This window comes from Alosa sapidissima, chromosome 9, assembly GCF_018492685.1.
Source record: "Alosa sapidissima isolate fAloSap1 chromosome 9, fAloSap1.pri, whole genome shotgun sequence".
NCBI lineage: Eukaryota > Metazoa > Chordata > Actinopteri > Clupeiformes > Clupeidae > Alosa > Alosa sapidissima.
The window spans coordinates 22127543-22150921 of record NC_055965.1 but is presented as its reverse complement, the minus strand read 5'-3'; the positions used below and the strand labels follow the sequence as shown (position 1 = coordinate 22150921).

Genomic DNA, 23379 nt, shown 5'->3' with positions numbered 1-23379 from the left:
CTTTGGAAAACGTTTAACCAGATGAGAAAACCGCTCGTCAGTGTGCTTTCTGATCTGAGAACAGACAAAAGATGTCTTCATTTGTTCAACTTAAATCTGTCGCTGAAACGCCATCTCCCTTTTCGTCTCATGAGTCGTACTTCCTGTGTGGTGGTGACGTACGCACTGAAACAGGAAGAGGAGGTGAGCAAGGAAGGAAACTTTGACACAGAGCGTGTTTATATTAAGGACTGTCGCCTAATTTGTGCTTAGCGACCATACTCTATTTATGGTGTAGGTCTAACAGTTGTTCTAAAAATAATAATAATAATCTGCGTGGGCAACCATATAATATCAATACTTTGCCATGATCTCTAGACCAATGATTGAATAGTTGACCTAAATGACCTCAGTAGTCAGTACCTTTTTTTTAAAACTACTAAAGCAATTTGGTGTAAGTATTGCCATTTAATCCCACGCAGAGGCAGAGATACCATTTTATATTTTAAGTCATCATCAAAATGAGTTGAAGCCATTATTTTACTGAAGACAAAAACATCTACATGTTGCTGTTAAGGATTCACTCACAATACCCCTATGAGATAATGACATGAACCACTAATTTTCATCATATTGCATCGCCATAACTCAGCCCTCTTTTACACAAGACTTATTACCTAAATTTCTATCAATAGGGGAAAAAAACTATAGTAGCCTAATTTATTGTCATCCTGGGTCATTCAAGACCCCAAATCTTCCCCAAAGATGCCGGCAGGCCCGTCATAGTTTTGTTATCTGGTGCCCCCTACAGGCCATTAGCTGTAAGTGTCAGGCTGAGGCACTTTGTCATGTCATACCGGGGGGCTGGTTTCACAAAGCTATTTTAGACTAGTCTAATTGAGACTGTAAAAAAAATGGTCAGAGTAAAAAATAGCATAGCGTTTTGGACTTCCATTGGGTAGACATGACAACAAAATTTAGCACATTTTTAAGTATGGTATGAAAAGAGAATGAGATCACTTGAGTCAATTTTATAATCATGTTTAATCGAAGATTGTTTAAACATTTGTACATCATGATTTCAGACATTGGAAAATAATAAACAAACCCACAACATTTGTCAATGATGATACATTTTGATTAACCACTTGTCAAAAATGTAATTGAATTTATTTCCTTTTCGTCTTTGACTTAACGTTTTTATTAAGGGGCAGCCGTGGCCTACTGGTTAGCTCTTCGGACTTGTAACCGGAGGGTTGCCGGTTCGAACCCCGACCAGTAGGCACGGCTGAAGCACCTAACCCCTCACTGCTCCCCGAGCGCCGCTGTTGTTGCAGGCAGCTCACTGCGCCGGGATTAGTGTGTGCTTCACCTCACTGTGTGTTCACATAGTGTGTTTCACTAATTCACGGATTGGGATAAATGCAGAGACCAAATTTCCCTCACGGGATCAAAAGAGTGTATATATACTTATACTATACTACTTATACTCTATTATTTTTCAACAAATTATTTCCTATTCATTTTTTTCTTAACATTTGTATTGTTTTTAAACAAATTAATCTCAATCGTTTTAAATAAGATTGGCAAAACATAAAAAAAAAAAAATACCTAGAACAAACAGTCGTTTTGATGTGAAGTTAAAAAATGTCTCCGTTCCGTGTTACCCAGATATCCACTAGTGTAGCAGTGAGGGATCGACTGGACGGATGATGGTGGGCCGGTTTGGAACTGAAGGAGGTCTTCTGCTACAAAAGGAGAGAGATAGATAACAGCTAGACAAAGAAGGGGGCAGACATGTCAATTCCTACAGATTACCCCCCCCCCCCAAACCTTCTGGATATTTAAGCAACACTTGGTTACTTACCTGGGTACGCTAGGGAGCCACACAAAGGAGACTCTGGGAGTGGGGTCCATGGTGCTGTTCCCAAACGCAGGGGGAGGACCGGGGCGGGACGGGATGGGATGGGGGGCGCCCCGAAAGCAGGCGAGGGGTTCTGGGGCGGGCCCCGGCGTGGGTCCCCTCACTGCAGGGGGGCGACCAGGGGGGGGAGCAGCACTGGCTGGTGGAGGACGACGTTGGGAGGGGGGGCTGAGGAGAGAGATCAAAAACGAGAGGGTGAATGAGTGTATGAGAGTGTATGTACCGGTACGAGAGTGAGTGTGAGGAAGGAAGGGAGAGAGAGAGAGACAGAGAGTGAGTGAGAGAGAGAAGGAGAGAAAGGTCAAAAACCAGAGAGTGAGTGAGTGAGTGAGGAAGTAAGTGAGAGAGAGAGACAGAGTGAGTGAGAGAAAGAATAGGTTGTGTGTGTGTGCGAGACAGAATAAGAGGGAGGTGGATGGTTAAGTGAGTGAGTGTGTGTATGTGTGAGTGAGTGTGTGTATGTGTGAGTGAGTGTGTGTGTGTGAGTTAGTGAGTGTGTGTATGTGTGAGTGAGTGTGTGTGTGCATGGTGCTGGCATGGTACTGTTATACAATAATGTATACATATTTTGAATACTTATTTTTTAAGTATTTTTAAAAGCAAGTAGTTCTGTAAAAATGTACTTTCATTTGTGTTGAAGTAATATTTGACAAGGTGGGTATATACTTTGACTTGAAGAAATTGTGTACTTTATCCACCTGTGTCTGTGTGTGTGTGTGTGTGTGTGTGTGTGAGAGAGAGAGAGACAGAGACAGAAAGACAGACAGATAAGAATGAGGTATCTGTATTGAGTGTACTACATCAATAATAATAACCACCTGGTATTGTAACATTCAACATAGCTACATTGGCTAAAAAATACTTTACAGTAGCTAACATTTAAGCTGCATTGTTAAAGGTGCTCTAAGCGATGCTGGGTAACGTCACTTCTGTTGACTTTCAAACAAAACATAGAGCTAGCTCGCTACTTCCTCCCCCTCCCTCCCGTGCTGCTCCAGTGCAACTGAAACTCTCCTAAACGCACATCTCGTCTGTGATTTGCTGGAACAGTATGTTATGTTTTTATCGGCTAGGTTTGCCCAGGTTGTTTTTGTTGCCGTTTTTGGAGCCTGGGCTGTCGATTGCGTTTTTTTTACAGTGTATTCAGGACACAGACAGCCAGCAGTTGGTTAGGTGATGTTTGCAGTAAGTGACATAAAATGTTTTAGTCTAAAAAAACACGTACCATCGCTTAGAGCAGTGGTCCCCAAACTACGGCCCGCCACCTCATTTTGGGTGGCCCCCCAAAACATGTCCGTCGTATATAGTAACCGGCCCGCCACCTCATTTTGGGTGGTCCCCCAAAACATGTCCGTCGTATATAGTAACCGGCCCGCACGGGAGTACGACATCGTCAAACTATAACCTCCGCAATTTCCCCCATTCATTCTCTATGGCGAGTCTTAACAGTACACATGTAATACTCTTTTTGTCCACTGGTGGTTATTTTGGCGCTGTTTCGCGTTTGCCATCAAAAACGGAATGAAATGTAGGCCTACCTGCAAACAATGTAAGAGGCCTATGCTGACTGCATCAGTGCTCAAAGTATTGTAAAAGTTTATCAATTAATTGTTAATAACTAACTAACTTCTATTCAAGTCATATTTCTGGGACTTTCTGGGATAATTATTTCTATTTTGTATTCACTCGTTCAAATGTTCATAGGCCTACAAAGAGGTCACAAGTTCAGGTGAGTGAAAGTTAGAATGGTGGTCATTTCAGACCACTTCAGCGCTTCATAAAATTCTCATAGTTTGAGAACTTAACATTTTCAGAGTTCACACATTTTTAATAAAATATACTTTTGGGAATGCAAAAGTCTTTTTATTAGTATTATTTAATTTGAGTTACGTTTTACACTGATATGGCATGATGGCAATATAAACACAGCTAACAATGGTATTAAATTGCAATAGCCTATAGATTAAATGTAATGGAATATTCAACTAAGGTAGACTGCTGTTGTTCACAGCACTAAGCTATTTATGGTTACTGATATACTCCGAGTCTCTGGCCCTCTCTTAGAGCCAGGCATAGTAATCTGGCCCTCGGAAGAAAAAGTTTGGGGATCACTGGCTTAGAGCATCTTTAAAGGAGACTTTAGGTAACATTCAAGCTATATTGCTTTTTCTCTCCTTTTGCACTGTAGCTTGATTGCCAGTCGCTGTTGATGTGAATGTAATGTATGTAATGTGAATGTAATATGTATGTAATGTGTATGTAATGTGTATGTAATGTGTATGTAATGTATATGTAATGTGAATGTTATGTATGTTATGTGAATGTTATGTATGTTATGTGAATGTTATGTATGTTATGTGAATGTTATGTATGTTATGTGAATGTAATGTATGTAATGTGAGAGTAATGTGTATGTTATGTATGTAATGTATGTAATGTGAGAGTAATGTATGTTATGTATGTAATGTGAGAGTAATGTATGTAATGTGAATGTAATGTGTATGTAATGTATGTAATGTGAATGTAATGTATGTAATGTATGTAATGTGTATGTAATGTATGTAATGTGTATGTAATGTATGTAATGTATGTAATGTGAGAGTGTACCTGCTGTCCTTCTGCAGCCAGTTGTCGTCGACGGGTGGAGGTACGGGCACGGAGATGGTGGTGGTGCTGATGTCCCCGATGATCTTGAGCGCCTCCTTGAGGGCGTGGTACATGCGCAGCATCTCGTCGCGTCGCTGGGCCTGATCGGCCGACTCCTCCATCAGACTGCTCTGGTCGCCCAAGCTGTACAGGCAGGAGAGCAGCTCGCAGTGGATGAACTCCTTCACCTGGTGACGAGAGAGAGGGAATGATATAATTTTGCTGATTATTTGTATTATTTCATTCATTAATGTATGCCTGGTCACACAGGGGAGGGACAGATAGAAGGACAATACAAACACATGTTTTAATGAATGGCAGCTACAGGCTTATTTGCCAGTTTTTTTTTCTTTTTATAGAAGCATAGGAGCACATGTCAGGGATGGTAGCGTCTTATTCGACGAAATTTATTTTCTTTCGCCTTCTGTTCAATATTCCGGTTGCCTAGTTACGGCTAGTTAGCTTCGTTGGGATAACACAGCAGAATAGGATGCAGAGGCTAACTTGGGAGGAAACGAAAAATGCCATCAGGAGGTCAGGTGGCAAGATTACACTTCACCACCCAAGGCTATTCACCTCTACGGAGTGGGCAGATATGCGGCATGGCCTTCAGTATATTGTATGGAGATATTTTTTAGAGACGGACTGGCCATTGACAGTATGTCAATACATAGTTGTCATAATATATTCTTATAAAGTGCTTTCTTTATTTCTACCCCAAACCCAATGCATTAGCTGATTATTAACTGTCTAAAATGTTCAAACCAAAACACTTACTGTGGGGCCGAATTACAGAAACGTCCTAACTCGCAAATCCTATCTGATCTGTTTGGTAACCATGGTAACTATGTTTAGAAAGTCATTACAGAACAGCCGCTTCTAAGTCAGTGTTCTCCTAACTTCAGATAGGATAGATGTATTACAGAAATGTCTTAAGTTACCAAAATCCTAAATAAATGTTAGGATGACCCCTAACATATGATGCCAGTCATCCCTATAGAATTGCTAACTCAATGTATCGCAATGGATAGGCAGTTTGAGCACAAATCTGTGGCCTACTGGTTAGGGAATCGGACTTGTGGCCGAAGGGTGGCCAGTTCAATGTGGGTGGGTGAGTGATTAAAACCGCTCTCCCACATCTACATCCATGGCTCTTGAGCAAGGCACCTAATCCCCAACTGCTCCCCGGGCGTCGGATTAAGGGCTGCCCACTGCTCCGGATGTGTGTACTCCTAGTGTAGGCTCCCAACTCACTGCTCCAAGTGTGTGTGTGTGTGTGTATGAATGAATTTGCACGAGGAATAAGGTGAAAAGCTACACTCACACTGTTGATCATGAGGTGCATGGTAGTTTTAGGCATGAGGTCGCGTATGGCTTTGTTGATAATAACGATGTAGGAGTCCACCAAGTTCCTAATGCTCTCAACATGCCGCTCCAGCTGAGGGTCAATGGAGAATCTGCTTTCGCCCTCTTTTGTCTCCTTGCTGTCCGCCTGAAACAGCCGCGGAGGAGACACACTCAGACGCAAACACAGGATATAGCACACAGAAATAGCACATGAGACAAAGAGGGAGAGGGAAAGATGGATGGATATATGGAGATTTAAATGGATGGATGGATGGATAGATGGGGATAGATGGATGGATGGATGGATGGATGTATAGCTGTCAGCTTGGTACCTGGTCATTCTTTGGGAAAACCCCAGCCCTGAGAAAAGAGGCCTTCCAGCTGTCTATGTCATCCTGAGAGTCACAGGACAACTCGATCTGACGCAGGTCCTTATACACATTCCTCGGAAAACACAAGGAGAGACCATTATAAATTACTGAAACACATATTAGCTCACTCACCTATATCACTGTGAGCTAGAGAATGATGTCAATCGCACACCTACACAAACACACACCTCTCTCATGCATACACACACCTGTGTTCAATGTTGAAGATGGCAAATGTCTGTTTGGATGACTTAAAGCTCTTCTCAACATCCTTGATTCTTAGATTTTCCAAAGGAAGCATGCATTTCCTGTCTTTCTCCTGAGAGAAAAACAGAGCTGAACGATTTGGTAAAATATCTAATACAGATGTTGTTATTTGATTTGCGATATATTTTTTCAGTTTCAGTTTAAGTTGAGTTTCAGTTCAGTGTTCACTATATAATAAATTTGATTGAAATATTTCTTCTTGGGCAAAACCATCACTAGCCTGGTCCAGCCTGCAGTATCTCCACTCATTTGAATTTCACTGAGATACTAGTCTGGCTCTTCACAATACACTAACGTTTCCCTCAGCCACTAGGGTGGAGGACCAATCAGCAATGAGAGGGGATGACGTTAGTGAAACGAAAGTGGCTGTAGTAAACAGTAGTAGCTGAAAACATTGAACATTTGTTGGAAGAATGTGTACAGGTAAATAGATTGTTTCCTGACTGCTGATGCGTTTATTATCAGTTTAGGCAAAGTAGGAAGTAACATTAAGAATCCCATTGGTTAGGCTGGACCAATTATCTTAAAGTTAACGCAATGTCTACACCCATTATGAACCATTTTCCAATTGTGCGTACCCAGACCCTCTTCACAAAGTGAAAGAAGTTGTGAGGTTGGTGAAACAGGGCTAGACCAGCACTACTCCTGCTTAGCTTTATTTGTTATACATTTATCGTACTGCTGCCAATGATTCTTTTTTTACCATGCATTTATCATACTGTTGCCGACGATCCTTTTTAAAATGTTCACTCTCATAGTGTGTTCACGGTGTTTTCTCCAGGAATTAGCAAAATATTCCAGTTGCAAGGTCAATTGCTGCCTTTACAATTTGCTAGTTGCATTAGTTCAAATTACAATTTTGATTAGAAATATTTTACTCTTTCAGTCCTAACATAAAAATACACTTCACACAAATAATAATAAAAAAAAAACGTCTAGCTCTATCACCCAATCTTCTAATGCTCTTCAGGCACACATAAATCATCCAGGTAATTCTGAGTGTATGCAGGTTAGTTACACACAGGTTACCCAAGTGACCCAGAAGCATTGCTCACCTACACACACAAGTATAGATTAAAACGCTTACTAACCTCATCATCCCTGTACCAAGACAGAGATTCCACTGTCAATATGAACCAGTACTCCTTAGGCCCCCCCTTCATTATACCGATGTTGTTGATGATCAGCCAACCACGTCTAATCACCTGCAAGTACAGGGGCAGGATGACAGCAGTGAGAGCCGGAAGTGACCAATCGCAAACTTTCCCCACATGTCCTCATTGGCTGATGCTGCACCTTTTCATTTCACATTGACAGTAAGCTGAGAATGGGGGAAGGGCTGTCAGGTTCATGTCTGTGTGACCCACTCCACAGTTGAAGAAGCGTTTGAAGTGGGTGAGTCAGTGTGTAAAGTATGTCACTGAACGTGCTGAGACATTGAGATTGGAAAGACTGAAGCTAGAGAAATAGAGGCCCAAGCGTCTATAAAGGGCCTAGGCACCTTCAGTTCCATATCCTTACAGAAACAATAGGGCACCGAACCACAAAGAGAAAGATAATGATGGTTGTGTTGTCTTAAATACCTGGTTAGGCAGGGATCTTTTCTTGTTCACATTGGTGTTACTTTGGTGGGCACTATTAAACAACAACAACAACAAAACAATAATTCTTGTATAAGTCTTCTAAAAACCTGCGCAGATATATTTGGTTTGGGGTAATGCCTTCACATCATGCTTCTGCAGATCTTGTGTGTAAGAGTACAACATGCCGTTTCTCTACTAGGGCCACAGACATCCAACACGTAACGGTAGTGTTACACTGTAGCAAATCTAAACTTGATCTGCCAAATAATAATAATAATAATAATATATCAAGGCAGAGACAGATGTTTGTCTACGTACAGTGTCCCTCATTTATGAAACAAGATAAAACAGGCGTAAGACCAGTGTACTTATTTCCATGCAAGCATGGCATTCATCAATTTGAACGTGAGCATTGGCTATGCTGAAATCTCACGTCAAGTCTCAACTTGTATATGCATAAATCATTTGGAAAGTTGAAGAGTAGAATTCATGGAATATCTTGGATATTCCATGAATTCACGCACTCCAGTATGTCTGGCTTGTTCTGCGTCCTTGTGTGTTATCTATTCTGTCTTTATGGGTCATAACCAGGCACTGTCTGAGCTGACTCACTCACTTGGCAAATCCGATGAAGTCCTCGTGGTTGGTGTTGATGTAGGAGAGCTGCATGTCGATCAAGAGCAAGACCTGGTTAACACAGGTAATGTGACTCCATGTTTACATTAGGCAGAAGCTCTCAATGCATGATACAATCTTGTGGCCAACCACAATGTCCACAGGTTAGATTACAAAAGACTACAAACACACCTGGTCCTTGGTCTTGCTCTCTCGCACCCTAAGGTGGGCCGTGACAATCTGCTCAATTTCAGCCGTCAGTCGAGGATAGGTTTTCAACTAGATTAACACACATACACACACACAAGCACATAGACATAGACAGTTAAGAATAAACACAGGCACCTAAAGTACAAGTACCCATTTTTTTGAGGGCTATGCAAACATTGGCGCGACATTTTAGTCATGATTGTGATTAATCTTACGTTTATATAACATGTACAGTAGATGATGACAAAAATATAACACAAACAGCTAAAGTTAAAGAAAAGGCCAATAATGTGCCCTATTAGTGTGTATTTTGATGAAGTTTTGATAATTGGTGCATTGCCACTTTAAGGGGCGGTGAGTCTAAGCGGTTATCATAACATCCTTTTGCCAGCTCTTGCTCACAAAGGATAAGGCTGATCTAACTCTAGCCTTGTTTGTTTGCATTCACATTCACAGCACACATTCACAGCACAATATTAAGTTATTACACTCAGCTTTCATTTTTAGGATGGAAACATTTAATGAGTTGTTGCTAGCTTGACATTTCTATTTGCAATTAAAATTGCATATCCCTTCTGCTGGGCATCAATCACACCACCCCTAGTAGGCCAGGAGGAGGCACTGCAGCTTGCATCCGTTCCAGCGGTACCTTGCAGCTGCATTGCTTGATCGTGTTGATCAGTTCCTGAAAGACCTGATTGATACACATCAGACATGGCTCCTTCAACTTAACAATCTGTTTTTTCACGATGGCCTCAAACGCCATGTCAGGCATAAACAGCCCTGTCCTAAGGGAACACAAACAGGCACAGGCACAATAGTTTTCTGTTTTCTGTGAGTTGTCGGTGAACATCTACAAACACTGGTAAACAGTCTGAGGAGGTAGTTCTTAAACCCAAACCCACCCAACTTGCTCACAATTAATTATCATCAGAGAATCACAGAGCATCTCATGACATGATTTAACAATTGTTCTTATAATTTGGCCAAAATATATTAATATATATAATATAGAGTATAAATAGTGAGTTTTATTGCAAGTTTTCATGTTCTCATATGAGTCATTCAATGTGAAGTCAGCAGACAGTCTCCCACATCATCCTGGTTTCGCTTCATACTTTGTCAATGTCATTATGGCGAACACCAACAACCATGTTACAGTATAGGCTTGTATACTCTCAAGCTGTTGATTTACCATGGAATGACCCATACAGACAATTAGTAAAGTGTAAATTAGAATGGTAGTCTGCAGCAGTACCAGTAGGAACAGTGTACTTGCCTGACACCGTGGCTGTTCTTGATGGCACAGATTATCTCTGTTCTCAGTTCCTTTTCATCAAACTTCATCTTTGATCAGTGTTGAATATAGCATTGAACAAAACGTAGCATTACAATTAATTGATTTTTTAATCAAAATTGTCATTTGAACTAATGCAATTAGCTAATCATAAAGCCTGCAATTAATCGTACAGCTTGCAACTCAATGGTCAATGGCCCAATGGTTAATCTTGTCACATCTGTGATTTTTTTTATCTTCATGTCATCTCCTTGTGTGACAGACAGTGCAGCTCACCTAACAGGAGTGCTGCGCTTATCATATACTGACATGCTTCCAAATTAGAAGTGGCCAATTTAGCATTAAAACTTCGGTAACACTTTACTTGAAGGTTTCTACATAAGAGTGACATGACCCTGTCTTGTTTATAATGTTTATGACACGTTCATGACAGTGTCATGTCACTCTTATGTAGATACCTTCAAGTAAAATGTAATCAAAACTTGTAATTCTGATTCTTGGAAATCATGACATGTACAGTCAACAAGTATGGGTACAAGGGAAAGAACAACCATCAGATACAGAATGTGCCTAAAAGTACTCCCACTGAACAACCTATGCCATGACCTTGGTGTTGTTAACGACTTGCTCCATCAGATGCCCTCACACTACGTTATTATTGCATATTATATTATGTTACTACATAGGGTACCTTGAAGAGTTTGTAGGGGAAGATATCATGGAACACGCGGTTGATGCGAGCACCTCCAGAAAGCTCCGCAGTGTCCACTGAACCCTCGATGTGCTTCTCAAAGTCCACAGTGAACTGATGAACCATCCTTTTGGGAGCACAGAGAAAGGTTGAGTGTGACTTTGACTGTCCACTGAGCCCCCTTCTTCTTTTTCACCTTTATTTATTCAGGGGGGTCAGTTGAGAGCAAGCCCTCTTTTCCAATGACGCCCTGATTACATACACAATATACAACAACAATATAAAGCAACAGTCATAGTTCACACATACCGTCTGCACAACACTGGTAATAAGATTTCTAAAACATTCCAAGGAAACCAAAGTTTCCAGTTTCAGCACATGTTGTAAGTCATTCCATTTTTTGGCAGCATAAAATTCAAAAGCTGTTTTTCCTAATTCCGTTCTAACATGAGGGACAGTCAAGGTTAGGACATTGTGTGAACGAGTGTGCAGATTGCAAGATCTAACGGAAACCAAACTAGTCAAATATTGCGGTAACATACCAAGTAAAGCTTTATAAATAAAAATCATGCAATGTTGCTCTCTTCTTACAGGTAATGATGGCCATCCAACCTTTTCATATAAAATACAGTGATGAGTTCTAAACCCATCACCAGTGATGAAGCGAAGTGCAGAATGATAAATTGCATTGAGGGGTTTCAGTGCGGAAGAGGAAGCATGCATGTAGATAACATCGCCATAATTCATAACAGATAAGAACGTGGACTGAACAAGTTGTTTTCTACAATTTAAAGTAAAACAAGCTCTATTCCGGTAAAGAAAGGATAATTTACCTTTCAGTTTTCTAATTAGTTCGGAGATGTGATACTTGAAAGACAACACATTATCTATCCAAATGCCCAAATATTCATAATTTAAAACCCTTTCAATTGGAGTTCCGTTTAAGGTTAAAATAGCGTGGAGGAGGAGACGACAACCTTGAAAATAACATATACTTTGTCTTTTTAGGATTAGGTAATAGTGAGGTCAGTAAAAGCATGTTTGATAACATTAAAATCAGATTGCAGGTTTGCCAAAGCTAATTCAACAGAAGGGGCAATTGAATAGATGATAGTGTCGTCAGCGAATACATGAATCTTACTTTCAACAATCCCAGAGCTAAAATCATTAATAAAAAGAGAAAATAAAATAGGACCTAAAATAGAACCCTGTGGCACACCTTTAGTAATACTCAGGAAATGTGATTGATGACCATCCGCAACCACAGCTTGAACTCTATCCATCAGATAGTCCTTGAACCAATTACATGACCGATCATCAAAACCTATAATTTTAAGGCGTTTTAAAAGTAACCTATGGTCCACAGTATCAAAGGCTTTCGATAGATCAACAAAAAGAGCAGCACAGACCATCTTGTTATCTAAGGTGTGAACAATGTCATTTACAACTTTAGCGGTAGCTGACACAGTGCTGTGTCCCGATCTGTAACCTGACTGATAAGTATTTAAAATATTAAATGTAGATAAAAACTATTTTATCTGTTTGTTCACCAGCTGCTCTAAAATGTTTGCCAAACAAGGAAGTTTCGAGATTTCAAAACCCTGTGTGGGATGGGGGATGTATGTGTGTGTGTGTTTGTGTGTGTGCGCATACATGTATGTGTGCATGTGTACACTCACTGGTTTAACGCCTTGATCTTGTGCTGCGGGTCGTCGGGCTTGAAGTTCTTGTAGTCCTCCACTACCTTCTTCTCCAGCGAGAGCAGCTGAGACCGCAGTTTGCTTCGCAGAGTCGGCAGAGTGTCGCGGATGTGGTTTGTCAGGTGCTGCAGAGGGAGACTGTAGTTATTTGTATGTAAAATAGGGAGCAAAAGGAATGAGAAATGTGGTACAGAATAAAAAATAGATATACGGTACTGTACTTCAGAATAATAGACAAAGACAGAGAGTGAGACGAAGGTAATCAATCGATTTGAACAGACACAACGACCGTTGACCATTGGCGACCAGAAGAAATGCAGTGCAATGCACTGACTGCACCAACAGTTAATATTAATAGATAATACAATGCTCAATCATCATTTCAAAATAAACTTGTTTTGGTCTCTGTGGAAGTAGGAAAAGGCATGAGCTCAACTTTTTTAGGCTACAGGAAACGACCGAGGAAAACATGTATGTGACTGCCTGTACAACCTCTGGATTTATACAGTTTCTTCACAATTACTTAGCTGACCACACAAAGAGATGTCATTTAAGGACCCTGTTCATTTTGGACATTTTGAGTCAGCTGAGAGGCACAAAGGCACAGTTTAAGCGATGTCCCCAGAGCATACTTTTCTAGCCGTTTGGCTGCATTAGCCGCTACCAGGTTAACTTGTGTGGAAGCATCAACTTTTTTTCACTTTTTTTCCAAGCGACAGTCTGCTGTGACCACGAGCAACAGGGCTCAATGTTAAAAAAAACAGCCAGAGTTCTCCTTCAAAGCATTGGGAGGGGGAGGTTTTACACAACGCACATACTGCACAGCTATGTACAAGGTGGCTACCTTTACAAATGCAAGTGCAAGTGCTGTTGAGACTGACCAGACCAGGTGAGACGACGGGAAGACACAGGGGAGACCCACCTGGTTGAGGGTCTTCTGCAGGTATGGGGTGCCCATGCGCTCGGCCATGTGGCAGTATGCCGGTTGCAACAGGAAAAACTTCCTCTCGGCGGTGAGAGCAGCACTGATGTCCTTCCTGCTGTCAATGTCCTTCTGACTACGGTTCACCACACCAATGTAACCTGGAGGATGCAAACAAGAAATGAGACAATTATATTATGCCCACAACACCCCTGCAAACCTGCACTGGGCTTGTTTTCATTCCTAATACATCAGGGTTGTCCTTGTTAATGCCTGTGTGTGTGTGTGTGTATGCATGTGTATATGTGTGCGCTTCTCTGTGTGTATGCATGTGTACTGTATGTGTGCGCTTCTCTCTTTGTGTGTGTGTGTTACCTCTGCGCAGCGGCAGCAGCTTGTTCTCAAAGATGTCTCTTGCGTCCGTCCCCTCGTCCATCAGGTCCAGTTTGGTGATCACGCCGATGGTCCTCAGGCCTGGGGGTCAGCACAAGGTCAAAGGTCATACACACACATTACTCTAAAAACTATATAGCACAAATTAGTTCAGGTAGCAGTTTACACTTTGAGTCCATGCCAAGCACACACACATCACTCTAACCTGACAATCTTGCCAGCCCTTGAAAGTGACATGGTCCTTACAAGCACACACATATATACACACACAGAGACCATCTATAGCCAAGTCTACCTAGGAATGCATTGTTTGTTAAATTGGAAGAGTACGCACCAGGGTTTCCGTTGTCCGGTAATTACCGGACATTGGCCTGAAAAAAAATGAAATGTCCGACAAAATGAAATCTCTCCGGTCAAATTGTCCGATTGAAATTGGCTAATAATCCCGTCCCCCTAACGCAATATGAATTTGAGAATAAGCCTTAAAATGTAAGCCTATATTAAAGCAATACGTCCTCTGGCTATGTTTTTAAGTGCACAGGCTCTACCGTTTGAAAGCTATTAAACAACACGCATAGCCTATGCTGCATTTCAAATAGGAAGCGCACGCTTAAAACGTCCATGTTAAACAACGAACAAATTAGTGAGGCGGTTCAAACATGGCCAGGCCCAGGCAGACTAGCCTTAAAAGTTTTTTCAGAGGCCAGACACGATGGATGATGATAAATTGGTAATGTTTGAAGCCTCAGATGTCCGGTCAACTCCACCACCACCAGATAAAAAGCAGAAGTGTCGGGCGTATCTGTCGGAATCATGACGTTGGAAGTGGAGTTGCAGCTGGTTGCGGCCACTCCAAGACACTGTCATTCTCTGTGTACACTGGACATGCAACTGTGTTCTGTACCCAAAGCATACAGTAGGCCTATGCTTTCTCTATCTATGATCTGCAGGGTTAGGGCCTCCTCGACGAGGAGATTGCTGGTCTGGATAATTTCCGGCACAATTAAACGGTATCATTGAACCACGGACCGAAAGAAAAAGAAACTAAACATTTCCCAGAATAGGAAACATTTCTTAATGTATTGTTATCAAATAAAGAGGCATAGCCTTAGGGGGTAGTGGTGTGAGCGCTCATTCTTGTGTGTGCGCATCTGTGCAAGTTAAACAGTGGAACCACTGGAGATAACGTGGGTAGCAGAAACAAACAACGTAGCCTTTTTAAAAAAAATGAACGAAGCGGACTCTTGCGTTCCATGAAAACATACATACTGGCTAGATCTTGTTAGGCATGTTTACGTAAGTTAGGCTAATGAACATGTTGCATTCTATTCAGCCTGATTATGTCATTCTTTAAGCTATATAGCCTGTCTCCTGTTTTCATCAACTTGACTAATTAGGAAGCAATAATAGGATATTTGACCGGCATATCATCAAAATGTCTGGAAAACGAAACCTCTGCCGGTCACTTTGACCGGCACCATTTTTTTCTAGCGGAAACTCTGGTACGCACACACTCACCCTGTGGGTCGACCTCTTTGGCGATCTTGAGGGCATCTGAGTTGGCCAGGTCAGTGTTAGCTGGCGTCACAGCCAGGATGAGACAGTTTTCTCTTCTGATGAACTGAAGAACAATGTCCCTGATCTGGTCCACAATGTTTGCTGGCTGGTCTCCCACAGCAACCTTTGTCATGCCCGGAAGGTCAATCAAGGTCAAGTTCAAGACTAGTGATGGAGAGAGAGGCAGATGGAGACGCAGGTTAGAGTATGTGTGTGTGTGTGCCTGTGTTGTTATGCCACCATGATAAGGATAGAGAGAAAGTGTGTGTGTGTGTGTGTGTATGTATTACCGTTGGGTGAGTAGACTCGAAGGTTGATGGGTATGGGGGAGATTCCCTTATTGGAACCAGTGATCCGGTCCGTCTCAACCTCAATCTCCCGACGGACTTCATCAAAGTCCACAAACTTCTTGTCCTTACAGTGCAGGAACTCGGCATACTCTGGACAGACACAGACGGATGGATATAGTGTATAAGCACTGGACAGACACAGATATATAGATATATAAACTGTGGACAGACAGAGCACAGATTTCCTTCTATGGATAGAAGGGTGGATGGATAGAGGAAAGACTACAGACATAAAGTTTACATAACAGACAGAAAAAAACCTAGACACAGATTCCTTTACCTATAGGGTAGGAGTGGGATGGGATTGTGTTTGTAGGGTTGCTGGGATTATGGTGTTTCCCTTTGATGTGACTTATTAACTATTCATGTACACTGCTCATACATTCTCTCTTTCAAATGAAGTCAATACCTGCTTTAGATCTATATATAAATAAATAAAACGTGTGTGTTTTACCTGCTATGTTGTTGACCAGCTGAAGGACCAAAGGTCTGCGGGTGACGATCCCTGAGCCTCGTGGAAGAAAGTCCCTGATGGAGATGAGGACAGATCAGAGTGGAGAACATGAGGATTCCTCAACCGTGTTAAACACACGTGTATCACTCACAGAATATTGGTGTTAGCCTCAGTAAATACATCTAGTTGTACAGTTACACAGACACACAAGTGTATAACACACAGAATATTGATCATATGTACACATACAATGTACTGGATCAGTAATACAAACACACACACACACACACTGCAGCTGGAAATGGGAAGGTTCCCACTTTTGAACTCAAGGGCACCCCATCTAACATGCTGTGGTGAGCACATAGCGCATTGGTCACCGCAACGTTGGATAACGTGGTGATTACTGTACGTACATTTATGAATCGCCTGGACGTGCTGGCTACATCTTTCTGGCGATGTCGATTGTGTTGCTACAGCGTCACTTTTTGTGCTTATAAAGTCTTGTTTTTGTCCCTAGTGGACTCATATGATTCATGACTTAAACATTTAATGTGCATCAAGAAGCCTGGGCTGGACACGTCACTTCATCTATGGAAAACAGTTGCTGGAAGAAAACCAGCAAAGACCAGCTAAAGCCAGCTACCAGCAAAAGCTGGTTTCTAGCTGGGTTTTTTTTTTTTCAGTAGAGATGGCACCAATTGAAAACTTTTGCAAGTGATTGCACAAAATTGGGGTAACGTTATCCACGGTACAAACCGGCTATGTTATCAGGCTACCAGGTCGTGACGTTGTGGCAACTTTAATCATGAACTATATGGCAACTTTTGCGAGTACCATGGCACAACGTCGCAGATACGGCTCCTACACACAGCTGCGTGCGTTGCGTTGCTGGAGACACATCCCATTGACTTTACATGGGCTCACGTCATCTGTTGCCGAACTGAATTGTGGGTCCGTTGCGTTGCGTTTCTCCCGTCGCTCGCGTTGAGAACTACCTCCATGGTTGAGAAGTTCAGCTGTTGCTGCACCGACAGACGGCACCGGCCAATCAAGCCAATCGAGGGATGGCACCAACCAATCAAATTATGGTTATACTTCAAGTCATTTGCATAGCTACCGTCGGGAACACCCACTGGCATGCGTTGACGGAACACAACTGTGTGTAGGAGCCAATAACTATAACTATCGGCTCCTACACACAGTTGTGTTCCGTTAGTCACTGCCACGTTACTTGCGGTACCAAATGACAACATTTATCTGTACAACGTTGCTGCAACGCCGCAAGGCTGTGGTCAGAAGATAACTTCGCTGCAACATTATGTGTTAGCTGGGACATTCACATTTGACCCTTTGCTCTAGACCCGAGTTTGTTTGGATCGTTGGTTTGGTTAACTCTAATAATGTGAATGCAGTATACCAAATTCAGGTGCGGACCTGAGACCAGGAAACCAGGAAATAAATTGCCGTTATTGCAACGTTAGTGGTATTGGTAAATAGAAGCTAGTGTTTATGATATAAACGGACCTAGGTGCGCAAACAAAAATGTAATGTGAATGGAGACCAGCTGGATCAGGGCTAAGGGGGGGAATAATTGCACTCGGGTTCGGTCCAGTTAAACGGACCAAGTGTGAAGGCAGCCCAAGGCTTCCAAATTAAGAGCGTTCACTTGACATCAACAAACTGGCGATGTTGCTAGGCTAGCTAGCGCCTGCACTTATGAGTAGCCATAACATAAATAAAGAAGGAAGTGACTAATTTGCCTAATTAGAGACTAATGTTTTATCGTTCATCATATCGAGTGATGTGAAAATGTTCTGGGAGGTCTTGCAAAAGCTTCCTTTTCAAAGTGAGAAGTCCCCAGTTCAGGCATGGCATACCCCCTTGAACCTAGAATTCTCCCACTTCCCAGTTGCTCATGAATGCACCATAATACAAACACACACACTGGTACAGATACTACTAAATATTACCATCAGGAGACCCTACTCAATCTAGGCCCAAATTTGTTTGTAGACAAAGATGATTGTAGCATGTGGATGCAGGAATTGTTTTTCACTTTCTTTACAGAATGATCATAAAGAGAGGGTCTGTCATCACCTGACTGCCTTTGATTGATCTAAAAGAGAACTCTGGCAGCTCTTCACATAGATCTCTGTTTCTCGAGGTCACTGAGTACTGTCGGTATAAAACAAAATCGCTACCTAGCTAACAGCTAGAGCCAGGCAGTTGAGGTGCTACACTCTGTGGGCATGATTAAAAAACAGAGATCTATGTGAAAAATGGCCGGAATACTCCTCTAAATCATGCTCTTTCACTCACTCGTATATACAGTACAGTGGTCATATTAGGCCTAGGCCTATGTATAGTTGCTTTTTTGAAATCATTTGTCCTTGCACACCTGTGCCGTTGTGTGACTGTTAAATCACCAGGAAACAGCAATTCACTTCATGTCCAGATCATTTAAACTGGACTCACACGAGTCATCTTTATTTTGATGTATTCTTTTTGAAATTGAAGGTTACAGTCTCTCATAAAAGAGAGAAGTGCAGTGGTAGGTAAATCTCAATGTCCACTTATTTATATAGTAACAAAACTTTATCTCCGTGTGCAGGTTCGCGCAACAGATGTCTGACTCTATAACTTTCTCTGGACCCATACCTATTAAAAGAGGTGATTAAATGCTCAGCAGAATTTCGGACCTCAACCGATGGCTGTCAAAGTGGTGTGCCAATAACAATGTGGGCTTCATAGATAACTTTAGCTCCTTCTGGGGGAAACCTGGACTGTTGAAAAGAGACGGTATCCATCCCACATGGGAGGGTACTGCCCTCCTCTCAAGGAACATAGACCGTCACCTAACCGAGGCTAGTTCCTGACGAACCAGAGATCCAGGAAGCAGAGATAATGTCTTACACAGATCTCTGCCGTCCTAACAGTCACCCAGGTATACAGGGCATACAAGGCCAAATAGAGAGGGTGTCTGTACCAAGACTGTCAACTCTTACTCGACCCACTAGGGGAATTATTCGTAGCAATCTTATTATGATAAAAACTTCTTCGGTTAAGCAAATTCCTCCAAAAACGCAACTTACACTTGCTTTACTTAATATTCGATCACTGTCAAATAAAACTGCCTTGGTTAATGAAATTATTACTGACAATCGTATAGATGTGCCTTACTGAAACCTGGCTTAAACCAGACGAATACCTTCCATTAAATGAGTCTACACCTCCCTCCCATTTGAATTACCATGTACCACGTCACACTGGCAGGGGAGGTGGAGTAGCTACAATCTATCAATCTAGTCTTCTCACATCTCCCAAGCTCACACACAAGTTTAAATCTTTTGAAGTTCTAGTCCTCAATTTTTTACTGCCAGACTGGAAAACTAATCAGCCTGTAACTGTAGTCACATTGTACAGACCCCCTGGCCCCTACACTGAATTCTTAGAGGAATTTTCTGATTTCCTTTCCTACCACAATCTCCCGCCTCACGAAGAGCCACACCGAAGTAACCGAATTTATCCCTATTTGCCTAAACAGTAATGACTTCATGAACTTTTTCAATGACAAAATTGAAACAATTAGAGATAAGATTAACAACCAATCAGATCCTGGCATCTCTACACTGGCTGCCTGTTAAAAGTCGCATTGACTTCAAAATATTGCTAGTGGTTAGGTATGGTGTGGTGTGGAACTTCACCCACCTCAGGGATTTTTTGGAATGGACCACCCTGCTGAGTCCTCGTGTGACTGGCACCCCAGTCGCGCGTGCGATGGTGTTCACTGACCATACCTGAGCTGGTGCCGACTACCCCTCACCATGCCTTAGTTATGCTGCTATAGCATAGTGCTGTCATGGACTTTTCATGTGTCACGCCGTACAACCCTCCCCCCTCCTCTCTCCCCTTCTCTCTCTCTCAACTCTCCCTCTCTTGCCTATTCTCATTATGATATACAGTAACAATATATAGTACCACTAATTACTTATTGGCATTAACCATTTGGATTTTCAGTAATACTAACCCACTCTACATCTCTCTTTCTTCCCCCTTACTCTACCTCACTTGTGAGGTATATCACCAGTCATCAACTATCCATGTGTTGGCCCTCCTCTCACCCATCTCACCTGAAGTCCCATCCTCGACTGCCCTATTGTCCCCCTATCTGGATTCCTGGCCCGTACAGCCTAGCGACCCACCACCTGCCTATGACAATTCTGCCCGGATCCCTGGCTTGTCTGCCGACCCACCACATGCCCCTTGACAACTCCCTTCCCCTGGACAAATCCAACGCTGGACTATTTGAACTTTCTGTCACTAAATCAGGATTAATGAATTATCAAACCAGATACGTAATCACCCCACCTCTTGTAACTTTCAGCTCAAGTGCTTTTTAACACCATGTCTTATTCTCTACACCTGACTATCATATGCATTTGTCATGTATACACTTACTGTCCTGTATTGACCCTAGGCAGATGGGTCAGGCCCTTGAGTCGTGGATCTGCTCGAGGTTTCTTCCTATATGTATCTCCAATTCTAGGGAGTTTTTCCTCGCCCCTGTTACCCATGGGCCTCTCTCTTTCTTTTCTTTTCTTCCTTTCTTTCTTTCCTTTTTCTCTGATTGCCTACATTCTGTAAAGCGCCATGATACATGTGTAATGTTTTGGCGCTCTATAAGCACAATAAATTAAATTAAATATATAGTAGGCTATAGGTCTACAATAAGTAAGTCTGTCAACAAACAATCAAGTAAGTAAAAAATAGCTGAAAGAAATGTAAAGTGCATGCATGGACGTGAGAATCTGTACCTACACTACTAAAGTAGAACATCTGTGGCTTGTGGTTTATGATGATGTTTTCAGAAATAGTGCATGAGGCAACCCACAGTCACCTAAACTGTTCTACAAACGATCAAATAGATTAATAAACAGCAAAAAAATTGAATGAAAGAAAGAAAACAGCATGAGTGTATGTGTGTCTACACCTTCTAAGAGATACTTCTCACACATGTTCACAACTAGGCTGAATGTGCTTAATGACACAAACAGGAAATCTGCTGTCACCCAAGCAAGCCAGTCGTAAACTTGGCATGGTTGACCCTAACGTTAAATACAGAAATTTCACTTTGTCTCAGAGTTTAAGGGAAAAGACTAAAAGAACAGCATAAAAGTCTTTAGAGATGATGCTGAATTACCTTCCGACGAAGTTCTCCAACACAGAGCTTTTGCCTGCGCTCTGTCCACCGACCACAGCAATCTGCGACAAGTCCAAGTTGCAACCCTGTCCGGCTGAGCTTAAGGCATGTTGAAGTTTATTGACGAGGAGAATGAGATCCTCCATTAGTTTGATTGGACTAAGTTTCTCAGTAGAGCTAGAAAGGCCTTGTAGGCTATCGTAAGAGTTTGGTCGTAGTCATTCACACCTAGTACAACCACTTCCTTACCTCCTTCCTGCCTCTCTTCAACCGTAGACTCAAAAGCCCCCTTTTTTTCTTGGTAAGACAGGGTTTTCAAGTTTTGAGGACAGGCAAGAGTGGCATTCCCCGTCAACAATATTAATTGTGCAGATGTATAGTCCATCTTATACACACCAATTTAATTGAAATAGAAATTGTAAAGATTTGCAATTTTTTGTAATTATTCCCTATTTAGTTCAGAGTGTTGCCTTTCATTTGAGGCCAATATTATGCTTTTAAGAGGTTCATATGCTGTGAGCATTTGATTGTCAGTATGCATTTTGGATAACCAAAAGTCCTATGGGGAGTTTTCATAGAGCATTTTACAAAATGCATGAGCTGGGAAATAATTGTCTAAACTACTCATATTGTCATTCTATATTGATCTTCTTTTACACACAGCTTCACAAGACCTGATGCTAGGACTCAAGTCATATCAAGTCAAGTCCTAGAGGGCTGAAATAGGGTCAGTTCAGAGATGCTTGTCCGGTAGAAAAAGAAAAGAATATTCTAGCCTCTGTAACTCTGTGTCAGTACATCACACAGTTATTCTAATTGTTTCCCAATACAGTAACTACAGTGTCTCAGCTTTCCAAAGAGATCAGGCATTTGATTATCGGCTAAAGTGTCTAGGAGCAATGCCCTCTAAGTCAAAATGGGGCACATTAGAATTGCTCAGATTTGCAGAAGAAAAGATTTGACACATGGCACTGACAATTCAATAATGGGCCTACCCTTTTCACCACCTCTGAGCCTCCACTGACCTGGACCTTTTAGGGGGCTTTCCTCTCAGGGTGGATGAGAGGATGCTTAATTGCTTTTTACCTGACATTTTTTCAAAAAAAGATGCAATGATTAATGCATCCATGGCCAGGATATACTGTAATTATATAATATGACATGATTTTAAAAGTGATGCTAATTATCTGGGAAACATTCTCGTTACAAAAGACTGAAATAGACCTCTCCGGAATAAGTCCCACCTCAACAAACAGCCGTGTCCACCCAACTTCCGGGCGTCGAATGTCTATGGGAAATAACATGGCGTTTCGAAATATCATAACATCTGTAGGTGGCGAAGTAGAAAAAAATGGTGGGCCGAATGGCCTAGACACTTCTGCCATCTAGTTTCCACTGGATTTTTTGATTGTCGGTGCCAGTATACCCATATCTGCAAAAGTCTGATGTGATCATACTTATGTCAGCCTATATGTCAAGGAAAAATACTTTGTGCTACAAAAAATAACTAGAGAAAGTATCTTGTATTATATATTATTATTACAAGCATGATCACAAGTATTTTTCCTTGACATATAGGCTGACATAAGTATGATCACATCATACTTCGCAGATATGGGTAGCCTATACTGTCTTGAACACGATATAGCCAGAGACGGTTGATAAAGCGAAACGATTCACAGAATTATCTTGTGTTCTAAAGGATCTTTGATATAGCCTAGCATAATAACCCTTACAATGACCAAAGAGCTTAGTAAAATTACACTGAAAATAGCCTAGGCCTCAAAGGACTAATTTATATGATTAAAAAGGATCATAGCTTAGTCTAGGGTGCAATTGTTTAGGTTTGAATATTGTTTGATGATAGTTTGAT

General features: G+C 41.7%; 1 protein-coding gene across 1 annotated transcript; it reads right to left on the bottom strand.

The window, feature by feature from the left end:
- Positions 1-1413: 1413 nt before the first annotated feature.
- LOC121718049 (dynamin-2-like) lies at positions 1414-21752 on the bottom strand. Its single transcript, XM_042102861.1, has 21 exons — positions 21507-21752; positions 16307-16380; positions 15793-15942; positions 15464-15667; positions 13928-14026; positions 13553-13713; positions 12610-12755; positions 10931-11057; positions 10222-10289; positions 9592-9730; positions 8925-9011; positions 8734-8804; positions 8118-8169; positions 8036-8050; positions 7626-7739; positions 6477-6586; positions 6229-6340; positions 5874-6041; positions 4511-4737; positions 1847-2071; positions 1414-1727 (listed from the first exon to the last, which is right to left on the bottom strand). The coding sequence occupies exons 1-21, from the start codon at positions 21650-21652 to the stop codon at positions 1658-1660; spliced, it is 2565 nt and encodes an 854-aa protein (XP_041958795.1). The 5' UTR covers positions 21653-21752; the 3' UTR covers positions 1414-1657.
- Positions 21753-23379: the final 1627 nt, after the last annotated feature.

Coding starts and splice junctions, on each gene's coding strand:
- LOC121718049 (XM_042102861.1), bottom strand. CDS start 21,652: ATGGAGGATCTCATTCTCCTCGTCAATAAACTTCAACATGCCTTAAGC. Junction 16,381..21,506: donor TTGGAGAACTTCGTCGGAAG/GTAATTCAGCAT, acceptor CATCTCCATCAG/GGACTTTCTTCCACGAGGCT. Junction 9,731..10,221: donor AAGAACAGCCACGGTGTCAG/GCAAGTACACTG, acceptor GTGTTCCCTTAG/GACAGGGCTGTTTATGCCTG.